At 41.0% G+C, this 25,208-nt stretch overlaps 1 protein-coding gene across 1 annotated transcript in view; it reads right to left on the minus strand.

Annotated features, from left to right (window-relative positions):
- The window catches only part of PRKG1 (protein kinase cGMP-dependent 1), a 1,114,160-nt gene extending 1,102,135 nt beyond the window's left edge, over positions 1-12,025 (minus strand). The window contains exon 1 of the mRNA XM_079792952.1: positions 11,273-12,025. Coding sequence (XP_079649078.1) covers positions 11,273-11,538 — 266 coding nt within the window. The 5' untranslated portion in view covers positions 11,539-12,025. The remainder of the gene's footprint in view (positions 1-11,272) is intronic.
- Positions 12,026-25,208: the final 13,183 nt, after the last annotated feature.

Consider the following 25,208-nt stretch of genomic DNA (forward strand, 5'->3'; position numbering starts at 1 on the left):
TGGCAACCAGCAGGCATCACTTTGGCCATTAAAACAATCAAGGAAGTAGCCATAGCCCAAGGAAAGATTGAAGTCAGCAAATTTGAGATGTAGTACCTGCTCTTATCAAAAAGTATGCCCAGCCGAAACCGGTTTGGCTCAGTGGATAGAGCGTTGGCCTGCGGAGGTTTGGCTCAATGGATAGAGCGTCAGCCTGCGGACTGAGGGGTTCCAAGTTCTATTCCGGCCAAGGGCACATGCCCGGGTTGCAGGCTCAATCCCCAGTCAGGGGCGTGCAGGAGGCAGCCGATCAATGATTCTCTCTCATCCTTGATGTTTCTATCTCTCTCTCTCCCTCCCCTTCCTAAAATCAATAAAATATATAATTTTTAAAAATATGCCCAGATTTTAACATGATGAGTAGAGATGGCAAAACCACACAAAAGAGAATTTTCCCCCTGATTTCTTTACTATCAAGAAACCCAGACAGTCCACAGCCTGTCTGACTTTGTGTGGACATCCCGGATCACAATACCTGGAGCCCAAGGATAAGGCTATATAACCAGAAGATTTTAACCAGAAGATTTAAAGACAGGATACCTCAGCCCTGCCTCCAGACTTCAGGGATTTGTCTGGGTTACCAGAAAGATCAGAGAAAACAAAAGATAATCTACTTATCTCCTACTTCACCATGTCTAATAGAAACTAGATTTTTTTTTCTTTTTTTTGCCCTGCAGACAACAGAAAGCACAGCCTACATTAGATTTACATATCGCCAACTTCAAATGAATATATCAGTGTTCCAAAACACTTTTTACAAAGGCAATGTCATTCTCATATATAGTGTCCAAATGTGCTTGCTCTGTGTTACTTTTCTCCATGTCCAGTCGTGATTGTTTATCTAGGCACCATCTAACAATATCTGGGCAAAGAGACCAATTAAAGAGGCCAAGTAATCGCCTTAATTCAGAACGGACTTCTTTTAACCCACAGTACAACTTCGTTCTTGGCATTGACCCTTGGTTACTGGGACAGACCAAAATAAGAACATTTCTCCTCAGTGTTAAATCACAAATAATGCCATCAGCAAGACTGCGTCACTTCCGGTCCCCTGGGGTTTCACATGAGAGTGGTCACAGACTGAATGAAATAGCCTTTTCCAAGAAGACTGAATGGCACTTTCCAAGGGAACATTGATTCAAAAATATAAGGTCCATGAGATCTGATCCACAATTTATACCCTACAATTGTTAAAAGGCAGTTGATATTTATAGCATCCCATAAAACACTTTTTTTTTGCTTTCAAAAACATTTAGATGTAAATAATCATATTAACTACATTATTTTTTTAATTTCTAAGAAGAATCTCAGACTAACTATAACTGGTCATGTTAAACTTCTCTCAATTATATTCTAAAATCACAGGACTATCAAGAAGATCAAACAACCTGTTAGAAGCTATTAGAAGTTTCTTCTAATAGCTTATCTAATTTTTTCCTGTAACAACTGACTTTTCATTTTCATGTGGGGAGGGGGAGTGAGTAGGAAACCATTTCCATTATTATTCTCTGAACTCACACACATATTTCTTACTACTATTAATTTTCCACTACTTCTCTCAGCCAAGTGTGAGTCCAGAGGCTTCCTCACAGGGATTTTAGGAATTTCCCTCAGACTGAGATCCATGTTCAAAGACCCCACCATGCAAAGTGCACTATTCATTTCTCTTTTCTTTAAAAATACTTCACTTTTACTTTCTAAACACATTCCCCCAGATTACTACTAATTGGATAAATAAAATGCCATACGTAATGGATTATACACTTTCCAAACGCTTGAATCCTAACATTAAGAAAGATATGTTTGAGAATAGATTTTAAAATTCAACTACAGGCCATTTCAAACTACTAGTTGCACAATTGTTTAAATATTATTCTCCTGCTGCCATCTTGTGGTAATTGTTGACATTTCCATCTCTCTCCCTCTCCTTTTCCCTCTTGCTCTTCCTTTCTCCCATCCTTTGCCTCCAACTCCCCTTAACCCCAATCTTTTGGAGGGTACCAAAATATATTCAAAACTTAACAACTCCCTTTTTTAAGTAGATAGAAAGACACCTTTCATTAAGCCCTTAAAAAGGGGGATGCTTGCATATTCCTCCTACTGCCTATAAAATATTTCCTTTTCCCTTAGATCTTTCTCATTTATACACGCCATTCTTTTAATAATAAAAAATGTCATTATTTTTATTAATCTAGTATATCTCTTCAAGCAAAGGGAATGCAAATTACAGGAAAATATATTTGTATTTCATGAAAATTTTCCCTTTTCAACTTTTCCCAAATTGTATTTTTATAAAGAAAGAAAGAATTAAAAAAAGCATCATGTATTTCTGGCTATAAAGTGCCACACTATCACCCTTCAGAGCCATGGGCATGGACTGTTTGGATCTGAGGAAGAACCCAGGGAAGAGAGGAGACTCACTCTGGGAAAACAGAGCTCCCAGCAGCCCCAGCTGGATGGAGACCAGCCGCCCAGCAGCCCTTTATTACTCCTGGCTGCCCTGTTCACCTCTGAGCCCCACTGTGGCATGGCAACGAAATTCATCAATCTGGGAGGAAATCACGTTTCTCTGATGACATATTAAAATGATGACCTCTTAGCCAGACTGATTTATCACCAGAGGAAGAGTATATTTTATAAAAGCCACCATTTCCATCTAACTCTATGTCCCACTCCACTCGTGGGCAAAAGTTGACAACCCTCCAAGGAGTCACCGGAAGATAGATAGGGAGAACTCAATTCGCCAGAATCTTCCAAAACAGGGTAGAGGTGAGCAAGGAAACAATTCATTTCACTCCTTGTTGAAAATAATCTTTCCCATCCTTATCTGTGTACCCATATCTATGTTACACACATCTGTACTTAGCGTTAGTCTAAGTAATAATCTCCACACCGCATGAACTTGATGTGATTGTAACGTATTTTCCTCCAACACCATTAAAATCCCTGTTACTATAAATAAATTCACTTGTGTAGCATCTAGCATGATCCCCGATGCCACTAGTAATATGAACATCACACTTTGGGAAATGCTGCTCTGTGGTGTATCTAACAACCATTATTTATAAATATGTAGCTTTAAGGGACATGGGGTCAAGATTTTGATTTTTTTAGAACCATAGTTCAGACCAGAGGTTCTCAGGCATTCTTTCTGCAGTGACTCACAAGATGGATGATGTTCCCATGTGCAACACACTCTTGTGAAAAGACAAGACCGCCTGTGGATTGTGTACAATTTCCTGCCATACATCTGTAATCCTACCAGTCCAGAAAGCCAATGGGAATGCAAGTGAAAAGCTATCCCTGGGGAGATGCCTGTGAATGCCCTCAACCTTATTTTCTAAGAAAGAGATAATTCACAAGTTTTGATTTTTAAACTACCATTTGCTCATTTGAACCTTACAATGAATCAAATATACACACTACATGTCATCACAGCTAAAATCTTCCAGAGTAAGACATAGGATATTGTATTGACTATTTTAGAGTGACCTTATTCTCTGAGGGGCGATTAAATAGAATATGAACTGGCTTTACTCTCTAAAAGGTTCATTTTTAAAATTTTTGTTTGTTTTTAATACATTCTAACTATGCGCTGCTCTTACCCTTTCTCTGAAATTAGCATGTGCAAAGAGGAAAGTATGGAAAGCTCAGGCTTTTATTTGGTTGGAATTTTTACTGTAAATAGACCTGGTTTCTACTCAGGAGTTTACAACTTAAGACCTACAAAATATTTCTATTTTGAGAAATTTCAGCGTAGGTAGCTAAGCTCCTTGGTGACGTGTGATGCATGAAATGAACATTATCCACACCACGAGGGCAATGAGCGGCATCCAGAAAAATATTAACATTTACCCGAAGGCTTTAGGTTTGCTCATTAGATAATCACTGTGTCATGTAGCTGAACAACAATATTTGTAAGAAGCAAACATACGAGTATTTTTAGGATCCCTATAAAGTTTGTCAGCCGCATTTTGGCAGCATTAGAGGTCAGAATGCTCAAATAAAGACACATCTGAGGATTTGAAACACATTCTGAAGCGCTCTCTAAATTGCACTAGAAAAAAAGGGACCATTTGAATTAGCAACAAGTCTAACGGAGAGAATAATTTAAGAATGCAGTAGTATAATCTTTATCGCAAGTAAAAACTTAATTATAGAAGATCTCTTATTGGATTTGCCCTAATAAACATTCGTAATATCAGCACATTGATGTTATCACCTTGCACGCCAAAGTGCTATCAATGTGTTCATACACATAACAAATTCAATCTAAATCAGCTCCCAGTATCAATATATTAACAACTTTGAACTAATTTCCAAGAATATGTCAAGTCAATAGGCACTTAAAAAACATTAAGTACACAACTAGCACTCTGGACAAGACAAATTACAGAAAGTACTTTTAAACCTTCTAGTCAATCAAAACTTTATACTGATTGCATTTAAAACTACACTATTTTCTAAGGTAGTATGAGTTTTTATTATATCATATTGCCATGTAAGAAATAATATGTAAATGTTTAAAAGAAAAGCAGCATAGTGAATACTGGACTGAGACCCTCCAATACCGTTTACTGAGTAGTGTAGAGTAAGGTTAAAAGAAAAAGAATCTATTGTTTAAGAACAACAATAAGTAAGGTAGGGAGATTAGTTCTACTATCAGTCTTTATATATTAAAATAAATCTATTTCAAAATAGACTTCTAGAAATATCAATTTTTCATTGAGCAAATGTTTTTAAACTATTGTGTATTTTCAATATGGACAATTAAATAATTATTTTTCAAACTTTAGGAAATTTAAATTGTATAACATCTGAAACATCTAAAGACATGAAAGACTTTAAAAGGTTAGAGTAATATCTTGAGCAGGAACTGTGTTCTATGTTTGCACATGATGTTTGCAAGTGAAATTGGCAGGGCAGGAGTTACAGATGTCAAGCCAGAACAGAAGAACACAGGGACCCAAAAGAGAGAGACACAACAAAGCACATCCAAGAACAAATAAAAGGAGGTGAAAATTATCACTGGGTAAAAATAGAAGGTAGTAGTATTTCAACCAGGAGCAACAAAGATTGGTTCTAGTGGCAGCACCCTGCTCTGAGAAGCAATATTGGACTGTGTGCCCCCATACCAAGCATAAGCACTTGACAAACTTCAAGATGCCAGATCTATTTTACAGTAATAACCCAAGAAGTAAATCCTCCTTTCTCCAAGACAGTGATTTGGACCAACCTGGAGGATTTCAGAATACTAACTACTTTAAGTATAAAACATAAAAATGAATAAAGTGGCAATGTGTATGTATATCTGTGTGTGTGTGTGTGTGTGTGTGTATATATATATTTGTACATATATACATATATATATATATATATTTGTACATATAGACACATGCATACACATATACATAACTCATACAGAAAAGCATATACATATAGGTAAAGCCTCTTTTCCCTTTAGGAACTCCACAGCACAGCACGCCAACAAACCTAGACTCAAGGTCAGTTTTGGTTTTTTTTGACAATTCCCAAACTTCTGAGCTTTCACTTTTGTGAAACAGGATATGCTACCCCTGGTTTATCTCAGAGCTCACAGCAATTTCCAAGAGCTACAAGAATCCTAGATAATGTAGGGTCCTGAACTCTGATAAGCAAATTCTCAATGGCAAATGAAAATAATTATTCATACTCAGTGTAATGATGAAATCACCTGAAAATCTTATCAACAGAAAGAGTTTTAATGCACTCTCAGCATCTCCTACATAGCATGGTGAGAGGCATTTAGCCAGGAAAGAGAGAAAATATATGACATCTTTTGTTTTTTTCAGGTCTGTTAGAAATAGTTTCATGAGGGTCAGTCAAATTTCCAATGAGAACATGAGTAAATATAAACGATCAACCTAAACTTTCAATCAATGATTCCAAAAGAAACAGAACTTCTGGTGTACTGCGAATACATTTTTATAAAATGCACATAATTCCAGAACCTAAACAAACCCCACAGCAAAGTCTCTATGTCTTAAATAAGCAGTCTAAACAGAAGATAAATTGAAGACATCGATTCACCAACTCTGGAACTGATGCAAAATTAGGAAACCTTAGTCATCTTCCTATTTCTGAGATCCTTTAAAAGGCACGTCAGTAATTACTTGCTCAGTTTTGCCATCACTAAAAGCAGGGTACTACCCTCCTCCTGTACAGCGTTCACTGAAAGTAGGTGTGACATGCTTATGCTCAGAACCTATTATCTTCAAATTTCATGAGGCAAGACACAAGGCTTTCAAGAAGCCCTCCTACCTAAAAATCCTCCCCTCTCCTCAGCCTGCCTCCCCTGAAACTCTTCATTCATATTATCTGTCTAAGTATACTACAGGAATGTCCTCCTCCGGAAGCTCTTGTTGAACATCACTATGTTAATTGAGAAATGATTACTTGCCTAACATGTTAATACACTGTCAGTTAGTAATAAATTCCTTTTGATGGTAGGATTGGTAGGCATGAAGGGATTAGCATCAGGGACCTGCAAGGCAACAGGCAAAGGGTAGAGTGAATGGTACCCAAAAGAGGCAGCCAAGATCATTTTTACAACTGCACTAGTCCTCAGCTTTGCCTATGACCTGTCACTGAGCTGGCGAGGCTAGGTTAGGAAGGAAGAAGATGGAAAGAGGTAGATAACAATCCCGAAAGCAGAACAGCCTGAGGAAATTCCAACCTGGCACAGCACACCCAAGGAATATATGATGGAAACACTGGTCACTTGTTCACAGTTTAGTGCTGGCTCTAAGACTTTTTTTTTTTTAATTCCATTTTTACTTGGGGCAGGTTCATGTCTTCCTACAGAAAGGATTCACCAATTACTGAGACTGAACTGGCCCAATTCCAAGGCTATGTAGTGTTGCAGTTTGGAACTTGGCCTCTAAATAACTGCAAGATTTGGGTTTGAAACGTACAGCACCTGCTAGCTGTAAGATCTTAGGCAAGTGACAACTTCTTTGAGCCTCAGATTCCTCTTGTGAAAAGCATATGTCATTCAGGATCATTGTGAGAAAATGATGAGAAAAAGATTAAGGTAGGTAAAGAGCGTAGCCGAGATTAGCTATCTTTATTATTGTTGTCATTGCTATTTTAAAGCATTGTGTATTTTCTATATGAACAATGAATGAGCTGGGCTCAGAATTCAGCTGGTACCCACTTGTTTTATTGAAGTTACTTGTATCAAAATTAGGCCAAATCCTCTGATTTAGTCTTCGGGATAACCAGACCTGAATCAAATCAGAAATGCAAAAGGCAATGAGTTTTCTGGGGCATCCATCCCAAAGCATCCACGTCCCAGTGGAAGGAAGTTCAAGTTCAAAGTAATGAATTTACATCATCAAGAATCAAGGGATTTTTGACAAGAATAGCTCAAATAGCTTTGGAATACATTATTCCTATAACAGATTAATGATGATTCCAGCCTTTGCCTAAGGCAATTTAAAAACAACAACCATGTGCTAAGTGGACAACCAAAATAAGGAATTTAAGTGTGTATAAAAAAACTAAGGAAAAGAGTTAGGATATCAGGTAATTCTTAATGAGGAGTATATGCATGCAGGGCATCAAGAGTTCACAGAAAACCATGTAAAACACTTGGATTTTTTTTTTTTTTGCCAAAAAGTGATATATAAATTTCAAAATATCATCATCCTCCAAAACAGCCTACAGTTTTCCATGGCAATCAATTGATCCCTACTGGACATTTCTAAAGGGACTGAAAATGAGCACTGCAATAAGTCGGATGTTTTCTTTTTAAACATGATCATCATATTGTACACTTGATACTTACGCTGAAAGCTCAGATCTTCCCTTTCCTGGTATAATTTTCATCTAAGCATTTCTTAGATGCTTAGATCATTCTTAATGAAAATTGTGCCTTTACCCTCTGTGGACACATGGAAACCTGGTTAATTGCACTGACTTGATTACAACGGTCGGTGAATTTTCCCATTTCTTTCCACAGCAATAAATGCATAAGATATTTGTGTCACCTAGTAGGTAATTGTTTTAGATTGCAATCATTTTCTAAGAGGGATTACAGGCAAAAATTATTTTATGATTCTGCCCATCAAATTCAATTCCTAGACTCTCAAAAGATGTTTCTTTTCTTGTTAGTATATAAACTGGATGTTCTAGTAAAGTTTGAAACAAACCTGTAGCATGAATAGCTACCACTCAAATCCTAGAGCAGTGGTCGGCAAACCGCGGCTCGTGAGCCACATGCGGCTCTTTGGCCCCTTGAGGGTGGCTCTTCCACAAAATACCACGTGCGGGCACGCATGTACAGTGCGATTGAAACTTCGTGGCCCATGTGCAGAAGTCAGTTTTCGGCTCTCAATAGAGATTTCAATAGTTGTACTGTTGATATTGGGCTCTGTTGACTAATGAGTTTGCCGACCACTGTGCTAGAGCACCTGTAATTGAACAATAAAGCCATCTCTTTCAGCCTGGGTAAGCTCATCAGAATGGCATACCTTTTAACCAATGGTGCATGAGCTGAGGGGTTATCCACCTCCCAAGTCTAAATATCTAAAAATTAAAATAAAAAACACTTTATTTTAAAAGTGCCTTGATTGTTAACTGCTGTACCCTAGAAACCCTTTTTAAATTTTTCTTTTTCTTGGCCAAAATAAGGGGTCTTGCCAATAATTGTTAGTACTGTCTCTTTTAAGTGTTAGGATGAGTACCTACTTCCAATGGCTCCTATTCCCATATATTATACCTGTCAAAATTATTTACACTCGACTGAGTCAGCTTGCTGAAAATACAGTCCATGCTTCCATTTGAAAGCATAAAACTAAGTGCTGAGTTAGAAAAAGTTCACCCTCTGTCCCAGGGTAAATCAGTGAGGAGAGGAAGTAAGGAACGAATTCAGGCTCCTTGCTTCAGACACTGCACATGATCCATTCCTAGGGTGTTCTTAACCCCAACACAAAAACGATGGGGAGTGGGAGAAAGGAGTAGAAACGGGGGGACTGGACAATGTGCACACAGGGAAGATCAGCCATTTCCTCCCAGTACACACAAAACCTCCTCTCATTCCTAGAGAGATTTCCCGTCAAGGGCAATTAAAGTGCCTCTTTGAGAGTTGGCTCCTGAATGACAGTGGACTCTGGGAGGGTTTCCTCCAGCCTTCTCCAGACCTTGGTGAAATCTCTGTGCTGGGCAGGGGTGCTGGTGACTCTTTGAGGGGCACGGCCCGGACAGAGATCTGCAATTTCAAAAATGCGATAAAGCCCCAGCCCGGCAGCCCCGGGAGGCTAGCAGCTGCCGGTGACCGCTGCTGAAGTGGCTTCTTAAGGAGGTGGGCAGATTGATTCCAGCTGCTGCGCGGGGCAGGGCAGCGGCCGAGGAATGCGCAGCCCCGCGGAGGGCTGAGGCCAGTCGCTGCAGCAGCTTCCCGGCCAAGGGCAAGGACAAACAGCTCCGTTTGCAGGCTTGGCCTCAAGAAGGAGGAGATCCGCTGTTCCATCTGATAGGGAATTTCAAGGCGGTGCCATGTGGACGGTGTCATCTTAGAAGTGGAGTGTCACTCAGGAAATCCGAAAGCTGCCCCCAAAGACGTCCGTTCCGAAGGGACCCACAGTTCCTAAGAGTTCCCGAGGGCAAATTCTTTCTGTTTTCCTCCCGCACCCAGTCCCAGCTCCAAGCCCTCTCCTAATAGCTCTTAAAGGCTGCCCAACTTCCTCCCACCCCACCCCACCCCCACACGAATACTGTAATCAATACGCAAGGGAAACAGACAAGGAAGGGGTGCATTGAAAGAGTGGGGGACGCTGACGGTCCTGGATTGGATGGAAACCCGACAACAGGACATGCTCTTTGGAAGTGCTGCCTCAAAGTCGGAGAGTTAAGGGGGAGGGGACTAATTTAGGGGTCCCTGGAGCCCCAAACCCAGACACCAAGTGATCTAAGAAGAGGGAAGGGGTAAGAGGTAGGCGGGCACGAAGGCACGCCTAATGGAATATTCAATATCCTGCAAAATGCACTTTGGGCCATGCACTTCCAGAGACTAAAAGCCAGTAATGGGCTCTGGAGTCTGCACTTCCTCTCCCTAATGTCCAGAGGCGCTTTAATGCTGCAGCCAATCGATCAGCCCTCTCCGGTGAAGGCGGCGGCTGGAGTGCAAAAGCTTCCTACTTGTGGCCAGAACCAGCCGGCCTCGTCTGCGCACCGCGGACCAGCGACACGGAACTTTGCCCTGGCAGGTTTGGGCTCCTCCAGGTCCCAAGAGGAGGAAAGGAAGGAGCCTGGAGGCGCCTGGAGAAATACCACCCCACCCCCTTCATGCTGTCTTTCCCAGGGAGACACTCCAAAGGCAGGCGGACCAGGAAGGGCATTAACCACCTTGCACGGGGCCGGCCAGCAGCCCCAAACCCGCTTCAGGTGCAAGGTTACCTAGCCGCCTCCACACCCAGGCCGGCCCAAACCCAAAGTGTGGCACTTCTGAGAGGGACACAGAGCCAAGGAACATCCAGAAACGGGGGTTTCTTTGCAGTTTCTTGCTGACATCCCCGATGCCTGGAAAGTGACCCTGTGAATACCCCCCCCCCCACACACACACACACACACACACCCATCCCGGAGGCAGAATCCCCGAATCCCCCAGAAGTCACTGCCCTGCCTTTGCGCCCTCCCCCTCGGGCTTGGGCTCTGGGGACGTGCAGTCCCTCAAACTGAACCCAACCCCGTCCAGTCTGTCGCCCCTCCCCGGGCGGCTCCAGCAGCCCCACTGAGCGCGCCCCCCGGCCTGGGTCTCGGGTCGCCTCCTCGGGGAAGCTGTCCAGGCCCCAGGCTGGGGCAGGGTCAGGTCCCAGGGTCCTGGGTGCCCCCACAGGGGCGCGCCAAGGAAAGGCGGCCCGACGGCAGCCGGGTGCGGCGTGCCCGAGTGAGGGGCGCGAACAAACTTTCCGTGGTCCTGCTCCCCACCCCCACGCCGCTGGGGCGCGTCTCCCCGAGGAGCTCGCCGCCGTTCCCAGCCCGGCAGAGACCAGCACAGCACGTGATGGGCAGGAATAAAAATAAACACTTCCCATTCCCGGGCCGCGGGGCCACCCCCACTCGGGGCGCAGGAGAGCGGCCGGGCGCGGACCAGCCCCCGCCGCTGCAGCCGGGCCCCCAGCCCCCGGAGCCTCCCCACCCGGGACGGCATCCGGGCCCCCCACCCGGCCCCGCCGCCGTGCCCGGCGCCTACCTTTCGGACTTGGTGAACTTCCGGAACGCCTGTCGGAGGTCGTGGAAGGACCTGTACGTCTGAGGCTCCGCCGAGATTCCCTGCGCCCGGGTGGTCCGGGGGCCGATGTGGGTGGAGGGCGCGGGCAGCACCGACTGGCATTTGTGGAGCTTCCTCTTCAGCTCCTGAATTTCCTCCTCCTTCTCCGACAGCCGCTTCTCCAGCTCCTTGATCCGCTCCTCCTTGAGCAGGAGGATCTTGGCAAAGTCTTCCTCCAGCTCGCTCATGTTTCCCCCCCGCCGGAGCCCCTCCACCAAACTTTTCCTGGGGCGGGCGGCCGCGGTGGCTGCGACGGCGGCGGGCGGGCGGGCGAGGCGAGCGCGCGGGGCGAGGGAGTGAATGGGCGCCGAGGACTCGCGCGCGCAGCCCGGCGCTGCCCCTACCGCCGCGCCGGGAGCCGCTTTCTTCGATCCCCTTCTGCTGAATGGACTGAAAGCTCCGCGCCGAGGGGAGGACGAGAAGCCTGAAAGCCACGGAGAGCAGAGGCAGAGTGCTAATCCCCAGCCTCCCCGGGGAATAGGTGATTATCTTTCATTGAGAAACCAATTAGAGCTGCCCTTCCTCCCCGGAGACCCCCCGCCCTCGTCCCGCTTTCCCAATCACTCCGTGAGAACACCACGCGCGCCACCCCACCGAGAGCCTGGTTTCGAGCTGGGAGGGTGGGACCCGAGAGCCTGATCTCACCCCATCACACAATCATCACTCCAGGCTCTGTGGTACCAAAGGAAAGGGGTGGGGTGGGGTGGGGTGGGGTGGGGTGGGGGTAGGGGGAGAGCTTTATGCCACTTGATCCTTGAAATAGCAACAATTACCATGTGATCTGACAGATGACGCAGCGCTTGTAACTGGAGCCTAAAGACTCTGTGTGTGTGTGTGTGTGTGTGTGTGTGTGTGTGTGTTCATAAATATTAAACTGCCTTTAGACAATAACCTGCATCAGTCTATCTTTGCTTTCACCTTTTCCTCCTCTTCTGCTCTGGGTGGGAAGGGAGGGGGGTGTGTGTGCATGTGTTTCTTACTGCGAAGTCCTGTGGCTATAACACCCAACTCATAAGAATGACAGGGCAATAGCAGTTCCAGGTTTTTTTCAGCCCAAAATTTTACTGGAAATCGTGAACTAAAATCGTTGGTGGGGAAGTTGGATGAGTATACATCTGGTCAGGGGCCAAATGTTTACAAGAAAAGAGAAAGGCCAGGCGCTAGTTGTAAGTTTCTTAGAATCTGGATTTTATTTTATCTGCCACAGTTAAAAGTTGTATATGGAGCATCCCAGTTACATCACAGCATCGCCATGGTTGTGAAGTGCTGGCTCCAGTGCTAAATGCTGGCTCACTCCACCAGCTCCGGGTTTGGGGGGGGGGGGGGGGGAGTTGCTCCTGTAATCCAGATTTCTCTGTGCATCTGTCACCTCACCCTATGATAATGAGGTGTTTCTATCCATTTCAGCCTATTTGCTAATTCCCACACTTTCTATTTTTCACATGAATATGTCACAGGGAGCATTTGTCATAACGTAAGTCAGCTTTTAAGAGTTTGTCTGGGGATGTGGGAGGAGCATTTCTTCAGGTCATGATCAACAAATTAGTACATTTTTTAAGAAAAAAAAAACTAGATCCAAACTAAGATACCAAATGACTCTCTCTGAAATCGTAACTTTTCTTAAAAAGACAGATCAATGATTCATCACTGGCTACTTATAAAAAAAATCTTTCTACCTTGTCTGAAACACCTCAGTAGAGGAAAAGCAGGTTTATAAATAAATTCCAAATATATATATTTTATTCTGGGGATTTATTACTTATTGTTAGTTTTACTCCTCTGGTTATTTTAATTAAAAACATTTCAAACCACATCTGAATTTCTTCATCGCACCAGATGCTGAAGACTGGCTTTGTATACTCACATTTGAGAGAGGGCTCCTGTCTTGTTGATAGTTACTATTCCGTTGTTTCTATGAACAATTTAACCTGCTATAATCTTTTTAGGAATACTCAAGCGAATTGACATTTTAAAATAATGCATTAGAAAAACACTTTTATCACATTCAATAATCTAGGCATAGGTTCAACTTTATTTATGGAAGAGATATAAATAGATTTTAAATGATGTTTTGACAGGTTTTTCCAAGTCTTACACTGTCTTAAATGAAGATATTATTCAAGTATGTTTCTCATGCTTATTAAAAAAGAAACATTTAGAGCAAGATTTCACACACGGATATCAAAACCCTAAATGTATCCATATCTTCCTAAATTAATCTTATTTTTGAATAAGTCCGTTTTGCCTTAAGTAATGTTAGCAACTATGACATTAAATCTTGTCCCTTGGCTTAAGAAATAAAGTACAAGGAACACTTGAGAAAAGACAGTCTGGTAGAAGAATGAACCTTGAAGTATTTAAACTCATAGCATTTTAGAGCAGAAAGCAACTTTGAAGATGATCTAACCCAGCATGCTTATACTATAGAGGAGAAAAAAATGAGATACTGAAAGGTAAAGTCCAAGATCACCCAAGGGCAGAAGTTCGAATCCAAGATTGCCCACAGAGGGTATTTTCCCTACCTTGCGGCTCCTAGACAGAAACCTGAAAATCTAGTAATTCTAAGATTCTGGCAATCTAGCATCCAAAGGTGTGACTTTACCTCCTTGTATTTTGCTTTTAAGTCTGCAACAGTGAGTTTCAGCTGTCAAAACCAAAGTATTTATGAGTCCTCAGTGGTGTGGTGTGTTTTTTGTTTGTTTTTTTTTCCTTAAAGGAGAAGGTCGCCATCTAGTGCCCTTGGAGAAATTCGCTAAATAACAATCTTAATCACAAAGAAGTGAGGTAATGTCCTTAAATACCTGTAAGTCTTTTCATGTTCCATATTTGAGACACATAAAGAAAATATGCACACTTTTGTGTCACAGCAAAACATTCTTAACAATGAAAAAATTTAAATCTTTTAGCCCCTGGATAATGATGACAGTGATGGTAAACATTTACTGAGTGTTTATTATGTGCCAGCACAGGGTTAAATCCTTTTATGTGACTAAATAGTTTCAATACCCACAGTGAGACTATAAAGTAAATATTATTATTCATTCCCATTTTACAGATGGAGAAAGTGATGCTTAGCAAGATTAGGTAACTGGTCACAGTGTCCAGATTGGACCCAGGCTGTCTGAATCCCCCTGTAGCACTGCTTCTATCCGAAATGCATTCCAATGTCCCCTTGTCTATCAGCCCAGGGACAAACTAAAAGATCTTTGTTAATGAGGACACACTGCATTTAAATTTCCATATAAGCCCAGGTCAGTTTCTAAAACTCTGGCTTCTCAATAATAAATATCTTTCCGAAGGTGCTTTCCGTATAATACGTTTTTATTATGATAATAATACATTTCATATATAATTCAATTTTTTTTAAAACGTACATGTAGCTTCAAATGTTATGATGGTGCTTTGCCTCTACCCCACCCCCACTCCCCAATAAGGAACACTTTTTAAAGAACCTGAAATCTTACAGATGTGAGTAGGGGGTTGCTGTTTTTAATCCAGGTCAGTGTCATAAAAAACTTTTCTTAAGATAATAAAACTGACTAAAACTCAGTCTGCTTTTATTATTGCTGTATGCCAGGATTCTAAACAATGCCGTGGTCAGACACTCCTCTCCCCAAAAGAATTTTATTGGTCTAAGTTCAAGCAGTTGCTGCATTTACTGTTGAGCAGGTAGACCCCTCCCATCATCCTACTGCTGGAACAAAATTGACGTTAGTGCATATTACAAGGATCCAGAGCAAAAACAAAAATTAAAAAGTCATATGCAGATGGTGAGGGAGAAACAATTTCAACTATTTCTCTGTTTCCAATAACTTAGATGCAAACATTTTCTTGGTTACAAAAACGACAGTATTTGTGGAAAACAGTATACAATACATTTTCCATCAAGGGATGCAATTGGTGAACAAAGAGTACTGGACTTGGAAGCAAAAGGTGTATAATTATGTCTCAAATCTGTTACTTCCCCGGCTGTGTACTCTGGGGCAAATCCCTACGCTTCTCTAGGATTCACCTTCCTCGTCTGTAAAATGGGGAGCAGGAGTCACTTAGAGTCCCATTCATCTTCTTACTTTCAATGATCCTATAGAATTCTGCTCTCCCTGTGACTCACACATTGAAATGATCAGTCTGTTCTTACAGATAAGACTCATCCGTGAACTTCAGGTGAGTTTAACATGTTGAAGGAGCTAAGATGGAGTCTGGTTGGCTCTATAAAGATTACAGTGTACTTTCTGATTAACAGAAGCTTGGAGCATTTTCAGTTAATTCGACATTGTACTAGATGTGGCCTGCACATTGCTGCCTAAATCATATTCTTGTGACCACAGAGTGTGGTCACACCTTGGGCCAGGTAAAGCTCTAAGTCCTGAGACACACCCATGACTATGTTAACCACCATGAAAATGGCAAGTGAAATTAAAGTTGCCTCAGTTAAACAAACTTCAAAATGAGTCCATTTCCATTTATTTAAGTTATCTATCAGATTTATGTATTTTCTAAAATATGCCCCCAAAAGTAAAACATACATAAATGATTTTCCTATTCGTATAAATGGAGTTCTTTCTCATGATGCAGTAAGATCATTGCCTTTTATAATGTTTTTTTGTGATCTCTATCAACAGGTTTGGAAAAAAGATTCTTCCCAGAAACTGTAAAAAATGAAATAAGAGATGATAGTACTCAAATATTGAAGAAACCAAATTCTGCAGTATCTGAAGAACCTTTGATGTGGAATACGGAGATAGAGATGCTATGAGATGTCAGGCAAAATATTCTACCTCACGGAGCCTCAGTTTTTCCAACCAGAAAGTGGAGATATGAATATTAAATTCTCTTACACCTGGGTCTTTGAGGCTAAAATGAAGTAAGATGAAAACAAGATGTTGTTACTTAAATGTGACCCTATATAAACAAACATAAATAAAATGGCAATGCCCCCCACCCCCACCCCCCGCTTTGATTCTTGGAAGAAAAGTCGCCTAGCAGCGGGCAGAGTGGACAGTCGTGGTGATGGTGGTGGTAATATTTATATACACGCGCCTTCTCCAGTTATTCAAACACTAGTCAAGGTACTTCTGTGAAATGATTTTGCAGGTGTAATTAAAGTTCCAAGTCATTTTGAGACTTTAAGATAAAAGCCATCTGTGGGCTTCTGAGATAAAATCATCAGGGGAACCTTTACAAGGGAGTGGTCTCTATGTGGAGACCAGGATGCTAAGTGTGAGAGGAATTTGACTTGAGAGAGATTCCCTATTACTGTCTTTGAAAACAGAAGGGGCCACGTGACAAGAAATGCAGGTGGAATCAGTGCTGCAAGGAGTCACTAACAGCCAGCAGTGCAATAGGGACCTCCAACCCACAACCATCAGAACTGAGTCTTGTTACAACCATAGAGAGTGAAAGAGGACCCTGAGCTCCTGATGAGAAGGCAGCTTGGTTGACATCTTAATTTCAACCTTATATGACCTTGACAGAGGGTCCAGTCATGCTGTGCTCAGACTTATTTCCAGAACTGAGATAACAAATAAGTGTGGTTTTAAGTCTCTAAGTTTGTGGTTATTTGTTAGACAACATGATAAAACTAATGAATTGTTCAACTACCATTTTAAAAAGTGTTCATTGCCCTAGCTGCTATCTCTCAGTGGTTAGACCCGTGCACCAAAGTGTCAGGCATCAGGGGTTGGATTTCCGGTCAAGGGCATGTACCTGGGTTGCAGCTTCAATCCCAGCCCCACTTGGATCAACCAATCGATGTGTCTCTCTCTCACATCTATGTCTGTCAGTCTGTCTGTCTGTCTCTCTCTCTCTGTCTCTCTCTCTCTTCCTCCCTCCCTTCTCCCCTCCCTCCTTCCCTCCCTTTCTCTAAAAAAAACAATGGGAAAAATAGCCTCGGGTGAGGATTAACAAAACAAACAAACAAAAAATGTCCATTAAAATACCAGAAATATTTTACCACTGTCAGAGCCTGACTTTAGAAGAGTCATTTTTAGTGAAACTGGGTTGGTGCCGTTCAAATGTATACTTGGGAATATAAAAAGTTGTTATAAATTATAAATTGCTTAAATCACACTGATGACAGTTCAAATAGTCTTCTAAGTATGGCAAACTCTCTTCCATAAAAGATACATATATTTAAAGTTGTATCTTATCATGATTGAAATATATGGATTGGATATTTCCACAGTCACCCATGGAAATTAAGTGTCCCTATATCCCACTGTCTTGCAGGTTCAGGAAATAATCAAATATTTGAGAATCGGGGTGGGAAAGGAACACAAATCCTCTTCCAAGTTCAGCTTTTTCTTTGATTTGACTTGATTTGGGGGGTTGATTTTTTTAAAAAATTATTTTATCGATTTTTTACAGAGAGGAAGGGAGAGGGATAGAGATTCAGAAACATCGATGAGAGAGAAACACCGATCAGCTGCCCGCTGCACACCCCCCACTGGGGATGTGCCTGCAACCAAGGTACATGCCCCTGACCGGAACCGAACCTGGGACCTTTCAGTCTGCAGGCCGATGCCCTATACACCGAGCCAAACTGTTCAGGGCTTGGGGGTTGATTTTTAATGTGAGAGAAACTGGACTCATCTACTTGGGACATCTTTTTATAAATTAATATAACATTTTGAAAATAGATTCCAAGAATTCAAAAAACACAAGAGGATATTCGATGAAAGGTAAGTCCCCCTCTCATCCCCATTCCCCAGTTACCCAGGCCCACTTTATGGAGCCAACCATTCATAGTACCATTAATTGTGTAAGCCTCATTAAATATTATAGTCATATATCACCATATCTATGTACAAATACACATTTTCACACAAATTTGACACAAAAGACTTAATATCTGGTTTGGCTGTCAACCTATTCCCTGACTTAGTGCTATTATTTCCTGACTCCCAGACCATTAGTCCAATGTAACATGATATAAGTGTTCCATTTTGTGCTAAAATGCTCAGCAACAAGGAGGAAAGACTGCATTTAGAGAGTCTGTGCCCTCCTTCATAGACGTTGTCTACAGTTCTTCTTTTAAAAATGTGGCATTTGTTGTTTTAGTCAATATTTCAATAACTTCACAATGGTCTGATATTTTAAGAGAAGCTGAACATCATTACCAATGTATGTTTTTTAAGGATATGATAAAGTCATCTCTGGTCCCAATTCTCACCTCCTGCTTTTTGGTGATAGACACATTCACCTGTGTTTGTCTCAGGTTACTTCACATTTACAGTTCCCGTGTAAAACAGAGCTAACAAACCACTACTAGGCATAAGCAGCACTATGTTCTGACAGTCTCTCAACCCTACTCATCATGATGTTTTTGGTCTCTAATCAAGACTGCATCGTTAGCTCAATAGTTCATTTACTATTTCTGATTCAATGAGGATGCATTTATTTGGAAATTATTTTCTCAAAATGTCTAGTCATTTATTACAAAAATGAATTATAGCTTGTGTTTGTAAAAAAAGTGGTACCACTGAACCTCCGGTATTCCAAGAGAAATTAAAACTCCCATATTTACAGGTAACATCTAGTGCCATACTGATTACATTTTCCCATCTATGTTACACAGCGCTCCATTTTAGCAGCCCTAATAAAAGTGGGAAGGTGGAAGGAATACTCCAAACTTTCCCATAATAATTTTAAGTAATTGCATTAGTTACAATGAAAAGTCTATCTTTGCACTGAAAAGAGCTTTGGCTCAGCAGAATTCTCCCCTTTCCACAGCATCCCTTTCAGGCACCAGCAGTCTGCTGAGAGCAAAGAGGCGGCAGAAAGACAGAGGATATTGAACTAAGAAGACACAGTACCCTCCACCCTTCATTCAAGACTTCATCTAATAACGGGAGGTCGTTTTACAATGCACCAGCAAGCAGACATTACTCAGACTGTGGCTAAAATCATCAGGAAGAAACTCTGCCAGGAATACCTTCATGTAACATGAGGTGGTGTTGTTGGGGCGGGGGGAGGGGGCGGGGGGCAGGGAAGAGAGAGAGAGAGAGAGAGAGAGAGAGAGAGAGAGAGAGAGAGAGAGAGAGAGAGAGAGAGAGAGAGAGAGAGAGATTCTGTCACAGTACTTTTCTCTAGTTGGGGAATACACTTAATAAAAACAAGCTCTTCCTTTAAAAAGGTTCTTACGCTATGTGAAATAATCCAGTCAGATAAAGACAAGTACCATATTATTTCACTTATATGTGGAGTCTAATCAACAAAATAAACTAACAAACAAAATAGAAACAAACTCATACATACAGGGAACAGACTGACAGCTATCAGAGGAGAGGGGGTTTGGGGGTCTGGGTGAAAAAGGTGAAGGGATTAAGAAAGTAAAAAAAAAAACAAACCCTCATAGACACAGACAATAGTATGGTGATTACCATAGGGAAAGGGGGGCGGGAGGAGGTAGAAGAGGGTAAAGAGGGATAAATAGTGATGGGAAGAGACTTGACAGGGTGGTGAACATATAATACAATACACAGATGATGTATTATAGAATTGTACACCTGAAACCCATGTAATTTTATTAACCAGTGTCCCCCCAATAAATTCATTTTAAAAAATTTGAAATGCCACAGGTGGGCATTGGACTCTAGTACATTGTTATCAACCAGGTGGGTATTACACTCTACGGCATAATGATCCATCAGGAGCGACAACTTCCTCCCCTCCATGGCCAAACTGATTTACCTTTTGTGCAAACGTCAAATAAGCATTCTAGGAAAGATACAGGAGAATGGCCATTTACGTCAGGAATCTTTTTCATTACGATATTTTGGATCTGATATTCTTCCTTTGAAAGGAAAATTAAAAATAAATATTTGTGCAAACTGAGCAGATGTACTTGGTTTCATTCATTCAACAAATACTTTTGCTTACTTTTCTATAGGTTCCAGGCACTCTTCTCACACTCAGAGGGTGTGTGTGTGTGTGTGTGTGTGTGTGAGAGAGAGAGAGAGAGAGAGAGAGAGAGAGAGAGAGAGAGAGATGAAGTTGCTTAGAAGTAAGCCAAAATCACCAAACAACCAATTTGATGTGTGTCTTCTTTTTGAAACCAAAGGATTAATTTGCCAAATTAAAGAATTAGTTGATTTGTTATAATTTCTTGTTTACCAAGACATTATATAAGGGGGGATCTTTTTGAATAGCGTATGTATAATCCCTTTGGATTGATTCTTCTATGAACATGTCCTTGAAAGCCATACGTAATTGTTTGGTCAGGGTATCACACGGTGGTGGCTGGTGTGGGCAAGACAAGGCCCCATGGTTGCTAGAAAGTACCAGTGGAGGGCCTTTCTGACTGCCTCTGCAAGGACAGAATTTTATCCAAGGGGAATCTTGGACTTTATAGAATGCCATAACAGGGGAATTTTACAGTAAGTACCATGGAAAACTCCAGAGTTGCTATCTGAAAACAACCAAATATTATCAGTAGTAGAGTGGTACGTACTATAGTCTCCTCACTGGGCTTTATGTTCATTTAAAATTAGCAAATAGGGGTTGAAAGGGGACATATGTAATACTTTCAACAATAAAGTTTTTAAAAATCAATCAATAAAAATAAAAAGTTAAATTGTAAATAAATAAATAAATATTTTAAAAAATAGCTTCTCCCCCCCCCCCCCCCACTCCTATACAAACTGCTTTTTCCTTATGAGTGAGAACCTTCATTCATCAGAAAATCAGGTTAAAAAATTAAATTGCACCTGTAGCCCATTTGGCTCAGTGGATAGAGTGTCGGCCTGTAGACTGAAGGGTCCCGGATTTGATTCCTGTCAAGGGCACATGACTGGTTTGCAGGCTCCTCCCTGGCCTGGGCCCTGGTGGGCTCACGCAGGAGGCAATCAATCAATGTGTTTCTCTCACATCAATATTTCTTTCTCTCTCTCTTCTATTTTCTCTAAAAATCAATGGAAACATATCCTCGGGTGAGGATTAAAAAAAAATTAAATTGCAACAAACATAGGGGTGCAAATATCTTTGTGGGAAAAAAATGTTTTCAAATATTTCAGGCAGATACCCAGAAGAGGGATTGCTGGGCCATAAGGTAACTCTATTCTTAATTTGTGGAGGAGCCTGCATACTGTTTTCTACAATGGCTGTGCCAGTTTACAGTCCCACCAGCAGTGAATGAGGGTGCCTTCACTGCAGCATCATTCACTGTGGCCAAGACTTGGAAAAACTGAAGTCCTTCCATAGATAATCGGATAAATAAAATGTGGTAAATATATGCAATAGAATACTACTCAGCCATATGGAAAGATGAAATACTGCCATTTGCAACAACATGGATGGATCTTGAGAATATCATGCTAAGGGAAATAAGTCAGAAAAAGTCAAGAACCTTATGTGGGATATAAAACTGAAAGTAACAAGCAGACAAGCAAGACAAACAAACAAAAACTCATAGGTACAGACAACAGAGGTAAGAGGGATGTGGTGGGTAAAGGGGGTCAAATATATGGTAACGGGAAAATATTTGACTTGGGTGGTGTGCACACAATGAAATATACAGATGATATATAATAGAATTGTACACTTGAAATCTACTAATTTTGGTAACCAATGTCACTCCAATAAATTTAATTAAAAAACAGAGTCCCCTGACAGAGTTAACCTTGAAAATTCAGACATGTGTACTAATTTAATAGAAAAATATACCAAAAATAAATTGTGGCTAACTTTTTAAAAACTATTGAACTTCCATCTTCTAAATATATAAACATCACAAATAAAATGACTAAGCCTTACTAATCAGCAGTAGCCAGAAAGAGCTGGAAAGTCCTCCTTCCCTTACCCTCCCGCTTTATTTGTACATGGTATGGAGACCAGCAGCCTCTCTGGCCCCTACCCACTCTATGCCAGTAGCACCCCTTCACCTATAACAACCAAAAGTGTACCCAGAATTGCCAAATGATAATTTCCTACAGATAAGATCCACTTATAAATGGATGCTGAAGTTAACCATCAAAATTATTACGTGAAACCTTTCAAATCATCTTTATCTCACACCTTTTTTATCTTAATCTTCATTCACTTTTGATAAGCACATGGGAGCAGTAAAGAAATAGTTTGCATCATATTGCAACACTAACTGAAGGGACTGACAAATGAGATAGTTAGGTATAAAGCCCAAGGCAACCGTGAGAAGAAAAGGCCAATTTCATTCCCTGTCAAGGACACCTGTTCTCCACTTCTCGACCATTCTTGTCTAATAGAGTTTCAAAGAATTGAACTAGGGAACTCCAGTCATCATACTGCGCCTTATGCTTTCTTTGATTTCAAGTTAATTATAAAAGAACAGAACCAACAAAAAATTAATGAGCCATTCACACTGAACTTAAACCTGAGATTTATCATTCAATGACTAGATATGACATTTAATATTTCCTCAAACTCCATTCAGAAAAATGGAAGAATGTAATCAAGCATAGCCTAAACCTGTTCCTCTTTTCCTTAAAATATCCTTTTAAAGATTTTTTAAACAGTATTTCCAATTCTACATTTTCTAAACATTTGATTGATGCAAAAATGATATATATTCAATATGTGGTATTTAATCTTCCTACCACAAATAAACCCTTTCATTTTAAATCAAAATAAATAACACATGATATCCACAGAGATTTGATAAAAAACATCTTTTTGCCATCATTGATGAAAAAAAGTAGAGGTTATTCAATCAGTGTTTTTGGTAATATAGCTTCAGATTTAATAACATAGCTTAGCAGATGGTACTTGAAACTTTTGATTATTTAGTAGTGAGCAACGGTATATGACTCCTCTAAAAACTAGTGTTTAGATTGTATTTGCTATCAGTTCCAGTTAAAGCAAAATATAGAACCAATTATAAAAATGTCCATAATGGGAAATTTAATACATCAGTGAGTTCTTGGTTTTATAGCTATACATGGTCTAATTTTTAAAGTAAAATAAAATAATCTGTCATGTTTGATTATCATTATTATAATATTAATATAGTGTCTGTATACTCATTGAACACTGTGGAAGACTTCATGCTAAGTCCCTTATATACATTAAATTGGTATATACTTAGAGCTCCCCATATGTTATTCCCTTAGCTCTGGTGACATTGGGCAAGTTCTATATCCTCTTAATCTCAATTTCTTGATGTGTAATCTGGAGATAATAGTAGTACTTTCATCATTGAGTGATTATTAAAATTATATGTTAGTAGTGATACTATTAAGAACAATAGTTCAGCATAGTAATTAATTTAAATGATAATATTTAACGTTCCCATCTAATTTCTAAGTAAAACCATTGTTTTATAGTAAAAACTATTGTTTTTAATTTTTCTGAAAAATTATCTGAATACTGTAAGCATGTTGTTTTATTACTATGCGTCATCATTTTAAATCTGTGTTTCTATGGTAGTTTAGTGCAAAAGTCCCCATAATAAAAAGTTCCCATATCCTTGCCTTTGGGAAATCTCCCATGTACTCTGGGCTTAACCATGTGACTTGCTTTGGCCAATGGGACAACAGCAAATGTGACACAAACTGAGACTTGAGTAATTCTCATGCATTGGAACTTGCCCTCTCTGGCTGCTCCTGGGAACATTGTGACTGTCACCATGAGAAGGAGCCCAGTCTAGCTGATAAGTGGGACATGACCTGGTTACCTCCACTGTCCCTGCTAACATCCAGACATGTGAGTGAGATTATCAGCCCTCGCCGGTGGCAAATATGCATGAACATAGCCAACTGAACCAGGAAAAGAGACTCTTCCCAGAAGAAATGAGTCCAAAATGCTGACCCACAGAATCATGAAGGAATCAAATGATTGTTGTTTTAAGCCACTCCTTTTGTGGTGGTTACACAGAAAAGTTAACGGATACAGTCCCCCTGAGCAGCATATATAAGGATAAAAAAAATTATTTAAACCATAACTCAGAATGTCGCTAAGTTCTAAATTCATACTTCTAACTAAAAATACTGACATTTTAATAAAACATGGCCAATAGCAATACATAATTCAACTAATAAACTGAAACCAGTCCATTTGGTTTTACACTCAGTGGTAAACGATGGACTGTGGGGTGATATGGAAAGGTAGGGTCCTCCTCGCCAAGGAACAATGGAAGACAAACTTGATCTTCTGGACTAACTCCAATCAAATGTGAAGTATGGTAGCAACCATACTTAGGTAAAAACTGCTGTTTGAATTTTAACCCTGCTATTCTGGCTTCTGTACACACTTGCTTGCTTGGACAATAGGGTGGTTACCTCAGCTTCCAGACTGAGACCTGGAGACTCACAGAGGTAATTTTCCTGTGCCTGTGGACCAGGACTACAGGAGATTGATTCCCACTGACTCAGTAGCTCCAGGAGTAGAAACTGTAGATAATCTTTAGAGATTACTGACTCCGCTTGGTTCTGTTCTGTAAAAACCTGCTTTCCCAAGATAGGGCCACATTCCAATACTGTCCAGCAGGGGCTGGGAACCCCCCTGCAGGCTGTTCCCAGACTTTAGAATTTAGAATTTAGAACAAAGGAAAATTTTTGTGGTTTGGACCTTTAAAAGGACTGCCTACACCTGGGACAGCGCGGTCGTGAGGGTGGCCACCTGCGTGTGGTGCCCTTGCAGCTGTCCTGGCCAGTTCAATAAATCCTTGCCTGCTTTTTTAATCAATCAGCAGCCTCCGGTGGTCTTATTTTTGATTCCAGGGTTCGACCCCACAACAAAATGAATGATGGCGACTTTCCGTGTTGTGTTTGGAGATTCTGAGACCATTTCCAGTGTCATAGTGGGTGGAAAGTGCATGCTTGTCATGCCTTTGCAAGTCTTGCCGCACTTGAACTACAGGTGCGTATAAAAGGGACTCGTTATGTAC

Source organism: Cnephaeus nilssonii (genome assembly GCF_951640355.1).
Source record: "Cnephaeus nilssonii genome assembly, chromosome: 16".
NCBI lineage: Eukaryota > Metazoa > Chordata > Mammalia > Chiroptera > Vespertilionidae > Cnephaeus > Cnephaeus nilssonii.